Here is a 9,025-nt window from a genome sequence, read left to right on the forward strand (position 1 = left end):
AATAATATCATCATCAAGATTGAACTCATCATCAATTTCTTTTACTTTACCGGTTTCCATATAAGAATTGAGACAATCATATTATACTTCTATTCCACCTTCTTCTCCTAATTCAAATCCCCAAGTTTCTTACGACAAATTCTCTCTAGAAGTTCCCAAGCCTGTGTCATAGTGAATTCCATAAAAGTTCCACCCGAAGTTAGATGATTTTTTTATTATCTTGGTTAAGTCATCCATATAAAATGTGTAAAATATACCATGGTTGTAAATCATGATGGGGCATTTATTTATCATGCCTCTATACCTTTTATAGGCTAAACCTTCGTCTAGGTGGTTCTTGAAGTTTGTAATTGCACGTCATGCTCTACAAGATGGGTGATGCATGCAAATGGAAATGTAGCGACTTCATTCACAAGAGAAAGTTGGAGATAGTTCAACGGTATAAAAAACACTAGTATTATACAAGTTCACAACACCAGAAAGAAAATCCGACGAAAAGACCAAAGAGATTCGGTCACGCAACCAATGTCCTCGTCTTTGTCGCTCATGTATATAGATGGCGGGCCTCATCTCTTGAAGTTTTATACAACTAGCAACTTTCCTGACCAGACACAGGACATCATCATCCTGGAGGTCTTATTCTCCTACATTGCGCTCTAGAGATCGGCACAATACTGAAGGAGCACCGCCTTAATTTCCTCAGGAATCAGCGGAGGACCAACCCTGTATTGCTGGATCAACAAAAAACATAGCACATCAATCATCAGACCACATCATAAAGATGGTGAACAACAATAGTAGGATTTGAAACAATTACAGTATAATGGTGTGCGGGGAAGTACGAACCTCGCCGCGGAAGATGTCCATCGCGAACCCGTTGAAACAACTGATGACCCCCTGCTCGATGTCAATGCGGAGGCTGTTGAGGGCCCTCATGGCGGACAACACGATGCCCGGCCTACGCGCGCAGAACATGTGGATGCTCACTATCTGACCTTCCATCGCCCTCACCTCAACCTGAAGGCACAAACAGAGATATCTGAATTCCACTCGGTTTCCACGTGAATCGACAAGAAATAATATGGATCAAACTTCATGACATGCTCTAACCATTGGACCAGTGGGACTAGGGTTCATGCGGCCCGGAAACGGCTGCAGTGTGGGTGCGGAGGGACGGAAGCTAGCTGCTGCTGGTCCAGCAGCAAGTGCAGAGCTAGCAGCAGACTCGAGCTCGGCGTGAAGATCCTTGATCCTATGCAGGAGCTCCGTCATGTACTCAATTGCATCAGCAAGGATTGAAGCTCTATCCATCTGACACGAGACAACAAAACTGGTGATTGTAATAGTTGTAACAAAATCATCCGAGAAATGATTTTGTAATAGTTGTATACACAAGATGTACTTGATATCTTCTTATGTAAAGCTACAAATGTATACATGTTCTGGTTGATATATTATTCATTGCCACCTAAATAACCTCAACATGATGTTTTAATAATTTTTCTGATAGAGTAGCAAAATATATTTTCATAATGAAATAAAACAAAAAAAATATATACTTGCGCATATCTTTATCCTTCTCATTTTCTTTTTTCAGTTTAAAAGACATGATGATTCAGAGAACATCAGTTTTCAAAACGCATATTTTGTTCAATAAAAAATAAAAATAACATTTCATATTTTATTCATATTTATATAAAACAATAAAAATATAAAGATCCTTTACTACAAATTTTCTGAAATGTATCTTATTTTGGAACGAAGGTAATAACAATATTATTATTATATTGTTGTTGTTGTTGTAATTATTATATCCTTTTCAACTCTCCCTTCTGTCATTTCATCTCCTCTCCCTCTCTCCCTCTCTCTCTCTCTCTCTCTCTCTTTCCCTCCCTCCCTCTCTCTCTCTCTCTCTCATTTACCTACAGCGTGTAACATGACTGTGTCGTAACTTAACTCAGGAGTACCCCTAACCATCAGTTCCCTTTCGTTGATAACATGAAACAACTGCGAGAAAATAGCCTTCACACACCAAAACCTCCAAAAGCACGACTTTTTCATGAAAACCAAGAAAATCAGAAGACAAAAAAACCCAACACGAAGAGGTGTCAAGAAGAGAAGGAAAACAAAATGCACTTGGCAGGTCACTGTGTTAAATTAGCATGTTTAAGTCTCGGTTTGTCACATAATTTCAGGTCCCCAGACATAACATCAGGAAACAGTACAAGAAAAAAGCCCCAAGAAACGACATATCTATGCATGTTCAAAACTAGAATCCACCATGGCTACATAATAAAACAAACATCCAGTAAGCTGCTGAGAAGGGATTCCTCGAAAAAAAGTTACAGGAACAAATTTTGTAGTTGTTTGTTTCCACAATACAATCTTGTAGTTAAAGTAGAAGGAGTAATATTGAAACAAACAAAAGACGGTTTGCGACATATGAATTTCAAATGAGTAAGTTCTACCCCACAAGAAACATCGAAACTTTCAAAGCTCAAAATGTCCATATAGTTAGATAATGGAAGAGTTTTCTTTGCTGCCCGCTTCCGTGAATATTTCCTCCATGAACTAGGAAATTTTCTCTGGTCCAATGGATAATGGATGAGTTTTGTTGCTTGTTGTTCCACGTGAATAAGTTCAATTTGCACACGAAAAAAGAAATTTCCCGCGCTTCAAACATGGCCTAGCGATTTTGCTTTTAAGATAAAAAAATGGAATAGTTTTATTGCTCGCCGTTCCACATGAATAAGTTCAATTCACGCAGGAAACAAGAGAATTTCCGCGCTTGATACATGGCCTAGAGAGATAAACTTTTTAGATAATGGATTGTTTTTATTGCTCTGGCAACCCGGCCTAGAGATGGAACTCTATGATACCAAGAACCCCATGGATCTATTAAAATATTTGGTTTTGTGATCTGAATGCATCCCAATTAAAGAATTCATCACCAAAATTCAGCATCAATTGCAGTTATAATTAGGGTAATATATATTCATGTATTTTTTTAACTGCATATACTGATGTATTAGTACTAGTATTACCTCGTTGTTAGAGTTACACCAATTAGAGTTTTGGATGCATGCGTATGAGCTAGTTAGTTTCGTAGCTAGTTTGTTGTGTTTTGCATGTTTTTGAGTCAGTTTAGGACTCGTATTATGCTCGGGTGTCAAGTTCGAGTCGTTTTGTAATCGTTTTAATTAGCCTAGTTTGGCGTGGCCTGTTGGCCCTGGCAAAAAGATTTTCTTGGTGTGTTCGTCTGATGTGATTGATAAAAAAAATACTAACAGGTTGGTGATTAGTAATTATTAACAGGGAAATGACTGGAGAAATTGGTCACCTTGCTGATCTTGGGCACGACGGAGCGCAGCATATAGAGGCAGTCGTTGAGCTTCTTCCTGCGGCGCCGCTCGGACATGAGGTTCTTGGCCGTCATCTTCTTCTTGCCCCTCCCGTTGCCGCCGCCACTACCAGCACCCGGCGACGCGACGGCCGCAGCGGCACTTTCCAGTGGGATCGAGAGCCCCAAGGAGGAGGGGTCCACACTCTGCTGATCCAGCTCGTCCTCGTCCTCGTCGTCCCACTCCATCCCACCGGCGAACGCCTCGAGCTCGGTCAGCGGAAGGTCGCCGACGTCGCCGGACGCGAAGTCCTGGAAGGAAGGGAGCGCGGTGGCGTTGGCGTTGGCGGCGTGGGACGACGACGGCGGGAAGGCCGCGTGTACGTCCAAGAGCTCGGCGTGCTCATCCATGGACATCAACGGGAAAGACGCTGGGAAACCCGCTGACTCCATCGCGTCCGACGCGATGTACACCCAGTCGCCCCCGCCGCTGACGCCTCCCGCCATCTCGTCCACCTTCTCCGCCGGGTACTCCATTGCGCTTGCGCCCCTCTCCACTAAGCTTCTCGGCAGGCCCGCTCGGTCTGGTACTATTACTTTCTCACCTCTCTTATGCAACTCGAACCCTTCGCGGATGGCTAGCTTCTTTTCTTATAGGACGCGGTAGGCCACAGCGTCCGCAACTTACCTAGAGTACTTTGCATACACCTCCTATTCCGAAGCTTTTCCTCCCTTTTTGGTAATATAATTGGGTATGTCCGCTCTTTTATTTATCCCCATTACAAGAGAGACTATACACAAATAACATCACTAGGCCCATACAGCGGCATAATTTTCTTTTAACATTGTAGCCGTCGGATGCACTTTCGAGATTTATGATGTAGATCATTTTACTTGAAAGTACATCCCATGACCACGACGGTAAGTGGAAATAAGTCGGTGGACACACATGTCCCTGCTAATGAAATGCATTTTGGCGCGAAATTTGAACCCCTAACTAAAGCCTCTTATCGAAGAAAAAAAACTCATCCGCCCCACCGGAAACTCGAAAGTTATTATACTTTATTAAAATAATTTAAACATGTCTTTTCTTTTCTTCTCTTTTCTTTTTTGTTTTGCAAGGAGATGAGTAGTAGGTACTTTTGGAAGAGTGATAAACGGATTGTACCTTCAAGGATAAAGGATATATTTGCCAGTGACTAGGCGCACACACTACGAGACATGGAAATGAAAAAAAAAACTTAGTGGACACGGAAAGCATAGAAATTCTGTGTGCCATGCTCCATGGTTTTTAAATGGAGTATGTGCATATGCTTCCATGGGACCAGTAAAGTTTTGTTTGCTTCGATTTTGCTGCTTCTTAAAATTTGTCTTTTTTCAGTCCTGTGTGTACGCCATATATTACTGTCCTGTAGCAAGTAATAGATTATTGCATGGAAGGAAAAACAATGAGTTGGCACGCAATTACAGTTTTGTCTTTTGTAGACTTGTGTGTACGCGATATTGTATTGTCCTGTAGCAAATAATAATTGTTGCATGGAAGGGAAAAAAAGAGTTGGCATGCAATTCAAAGGTCTATATGTGAGCCTAAGTTGGGGGGTAGAGAAGAGATGAAACATTACAATTTTTAATAGAAACAAATAAAAGTTTGTTGAGAGAGAGACACGTGTACGGTTCCATGGAGAAGCAGTCCCAAATGAGCTGGCTTTTTGTTTGTGATATTTGAAGCTAGGGTGATATGCAACAAATGCACGTGTTGGCTTGTTTGTTTTGCTTGCCCACAAGTAGAGAAGGTTGCGTGTTTAGTTTTTTCCTTTAAAAACAACAAAGAGTAAGAGAAGATTACTTCAAACACATTAAAAAGTACGAAAAACACTTTACAACCCTTATTTGTCCCTGTTTTTGCTAAATTGCCAAGTTTTTTTTTCGTGTTCTGCTTATTGTCCGAAAAGTCGGTTAGATTACATACTTATCTAGTGTTCATGACTCATCGATAAGGATAACCCACTAAACAAGTATAGTGGTCAGCCGATCTTAAAAAGAAAGAAAATTGTTGTTGGATAGTTTAAGTATGAACTATGTAGTTGTCCTCTACCTAATTTTATTCCTTTTTAGGTTAAAGGCATTCATTGTGCCATATGATTAGATATAAAGGAAGCGGTTTATATGTATGAGGGCGGTTTAAAAACAAAATTACAAATCCACAAATCAAAAATAACGTGTCTACAGGGTCTTGTGTGTGGGTATATGCCCTTTGGGCTGCTTCCTCCTTGACGAGTGTGGCTACCAATTTGGGAAGCATTGCCAACGTTTCTAAACACCCTCCTGTTTCTTTCTTTCCAAACTCCCCACATAGTGTAGATGATTGTCAAGGCGGTGATAGTGCGGCCCATGGGAGGGGGCTCCATGCCAATATTGCCATTCCACGTGAAGATCAAATCTTTGACCGTGGTGGTGTAGCTGTAGTCCAACAATAGGTGTCGGACCGTCTCTGGATAGATCATACATAGCTTGCAGATGGGATCATGAGGCCATCCACGGATTGCGAGATTGTTGGTTGTGAGGATCTTCCCATGCAACACCAACCAAGTGAAGAAGCGACACTTTGGCTCCACACCACATGGCTTGGTAGATTTGAAAGGGGCGCAAGAGCTTGAGAACTGGTAGTGGTAGATTGAGGCGGTTGTGTAAATTCGTAAGATCATCCATCTCCAAGTGATAGTGTCGGATGAGTTTGGAGAACCGCCACCTAAATGAGGGTCCATAGCTTGATGAATTGATCCATGTAAGCCGCAGTGGAGATTCCGGCAAGGGTTCTTATCTAGTTTCTATTTGTTATCTCCTTTTAGACCGCACGACATTTGAAGTGGAAATAGAAAAAAGGTCTAAAAATTGCAGCTTCAGGGTACCTCCTTGCATCTATATATCACACCAGAAGATAAATTTGGTTATGTTGTGAATTGTGATGCCCGTCGAATCTCTGCACAACTCCATATATGTCATGTCACATGACAGCGTGGTGCCCTGCCATGGCCTAGATGTCCATGCGTACCATGGCAATCGCAATCGCATTGCCCTCTCGAATTTCTCGATGTCGACCACCCAACCTGCCGAAGTCCTTGGACCTACATATCATGCTCCATTTTACTAAGGGATTTCTATTTTCGTGCCCTCAGGTCCTTAGTTGTGCTCAGTTTTCCCAAGCCGCTTAACTTTTCCTCAGTTTTCCCCTCCCTCTAGTTTGAAACACTCACAAGTGCTGGAACGACCGGTAGCCGTCAGGTCAGAGGCCTTGACCGTTAGTCTGACGGGTGGGGCTGCACAAGGGCAGTTCCTCCCTGACCGTCTCGTGCTGACGGGTAGGGTCAGGAGACACGTCGGAGCAGCCATCCATCTATCGCTGACGTGTGGGCCGTTTTATTTCCTGATTGTATACGCGGTGCTGCCAATGACAAATGGGGCCGCTCTATAGGGCTGACATAGCCAATGATCAGTGGGGTCGTGTATTTTTTAGGAAAAGACATATATTGCCGCTCTGTGGGGCTGCCGCAGCCAGTGACCAGTGGGGTCGTCTATTTATTTAGAGAAAATCATATATTGCCGCTCTGTGGGGCCTTCACAGCCAATGTCCACTGGGGTCGTCTATTTATTTAGAGAAAATCATATAGAGCCGCTCTGTGGGGCCGCCTCAGCCAATGCCCTTAGTGAAAAGGCATATATCCATGCTTTTAGTTAGAGAGAAGCAACAAGTTCGCTAATTAATTTTTTCTTAAGCTAGACCCAACAGGTGACTATTTTTGCAGCTTAATCTAAAGTGAATCTTATGCTAAACATGGCTGGAACCTAGTGTTGTGTATCTCATTAGTCATCGGAGAACCGCTGACAGCTCGTTCCCCACCCTCGGACGGAGCAGCCATCACCGGCGGCTCATCGCGCAGCCGGCTCTGTCCCCCAGCGGCGTTGGACGGACTGCAGTGCTGCACGTCAACCATGGCTCCAACACTTGTTTCGTCCGCACGCATTGTACCCACCGCAGGAAAGTCTGCCGCAAGCAGATCTGCCGCCCACGACGACCGAGATTTGTTCCACCGCCCAATTTGTAGTATAGCTTGGTAAGACCTCCGCTTCTACCTCCCCCGCCCCTAATCGATTTGGTTCCCGTAATTTATTGGAGTTTGCAGGTGCGAAATAGTCCTCAATGTCTGGCCGTAGCGGGTACACCAGCGAGGGTGGGGATTCGATCATGCCGTGGCCACGTTCTACTTATCGTACCTCGTCGTAAGTGCATGTATCTAGCTTCTGCTCTCTGTACTACCATTGAATTTTAAGTGCCGCCATGGCCTGTTGGAGTGATTTCAGTTGTTCTTTTTTCCATTATTGTTACAGTTATCCAGGCAAGCCGATGATCCATGGTACATTGCATACCAAGATTAATCAACCCAGTGGTGTAGCCAGAAGATGGATTTGGAGGAAAAGGTGGCCAATTTAGGTGATGAATTGGCCCGTAAAAACCTGATGATATTCGAGCTGAAGCGTACTGTGGAGGAAGAAAAGAAGAATTCAGAGCTTATTCGCAAGGAGAAGTTGAGAGTTGAGACAGATCTTGCCGTATTTGATAAAGTGGTAGAAAATCTAGAACTTGAACTTCAAGTGATGGGAGAGGAGAAAAGTAGATTCATCTGGGAAGTTTTATTAGGTGTCATCCCTGTCCTAGCAGTTATGTGGTTGTGGTAGATGATTTAGATAGTATAGAATTGTTATTCAGTAGATGACTCTAACCACTGTATTTTGGTGTGGCTCTAACCACTGTATTTTGGCGTACAATGTCCTAGTTGTGCTAAGTAATGCGCGCGATAATTTTAGCATGCATGAACATCTTATAAAAGTTAAGGGATCCCAAAAGTGAAAGCATGTACCAGCCTCTCGGATCAATTACATATCAATCTTCCCAATCAAGTTGGGATAGAATTCAAATCATACATACGGATGTACATGGACACATCGAGAAAATGGAGAAGATTTTTTTGAGACGGAGGTAGTAGTTCGAACAATTTTATCCCAATTTGAAATTGAAAAATACAAATTTATCATAAAGGGCCGGGACGCGCGAGGCTGAGGGGTGGTCATCTGCGCCATCCGCAAACTCGGACATTGAGGAGGGCTGGATCTACGGCTTCGCAACCACTCTTGGCACCGCCGCCGTCTTGGTGTACTTCATCAGCGACGAATCTGAGGAGGGATGGATCGGCGGCTTCGCAGCGCGGTTGTAGACGATGGCTTCATTCATCTTAGCATCGATTCACACTCTCGAACACGGCCGCGCAGCGATGGGCTAGAAGGGCCGGGACTACGGACGGCTGAGGGGTGGTCATCTGCGCCATCCGCAAACTCGGACATGGAGGAGGGCTGGATCTGCGGCTTCGCGACCACTCTTGGCACCGCCGCCGTCTTGGTGTACTTCATCAGCGACGGATCTGAGGAGGGCTAGATCGGCGGCTTCGTAGCGCGGTTGTAGACGATGGCTTCAATCGTCTTGGCATCGATTCGCACTCACGGCACCGCCGCCATCTTGGTGTCCTTCATCAGCAACGGATCTGAGGAGGGCAACGGAAGTGAGACATCAACAGGCTCCAACATTGAAGGTTGGATCTGCACCGTCGAAGCGATGTTGTAGGCGATGGCTTC

The 9,025-nt window shown here is 44.0% G+C and overlaps 1 protein-coding gene across 1 annotated transcript; it reads right to left on the reverse strand.

The window, feature by feature from the left end:
* Positions 1 to 656: 656 nt before the first annotated feature.
* On the reverse strand, positions 657 to 3,877 carry LOC124667000 (transcription factor ICE1-like). Its single transcript, XM_047204332.1, has 4 exons — positions 3,341 to 3,877; positions 1,105 to 1,311; positions 847 to 1,017; positions 657 to 731 (listed from the first exon to the last, which is right to left on the reverse strand). Exons 1-4 carry the CDS (start codon positions 3,875 to 3,877, stop codon positions 657 to 659), a joined length of 990 nt encoding a protein of 329 aa, XP_047060288.1.
* Between the last annotated feature and the right edge of the window lie 5,148 nt (positions 3,878 to 9,025).

Source organism: Lolium rigidum, chromosome 6 (assembly GCF_022539505.1).
Source record: "Lolium rigidum isolate FL_2022 chromosome 6, APGP_CSIRO_Lrig_0.1, whole genome shotgun sequence".
NCBI lineage: Eukaryota > Viridiplantae > Streptophyta > Magnoliopsida > Poales > Poaceae > Lolium > Lolium rigidum.

Coding starts and splice junctions, on each gene's coding strand:
- LOC124667000 (XM_047204332.1), bottom strand. CDS start 3,877: ATGGAGTACCCGGCGGAGAAGGTGGACGAGATGGCGGGAGGCGTCAGC. Junction 1,018..1,104: donor CCACTGGTCCAATGGTTAGA/GCATGTCATGAA, acceptor TTGTGCCTTCAG/GTTGAGGTGAGGGCGATGGA. Junction 732..846: donor TGGACATCTTCCGCGGCGAG/GTTCGTACTTCC, acceptor TTGTTGATCCAG/CAATACAGGGTTGGTCCTCC.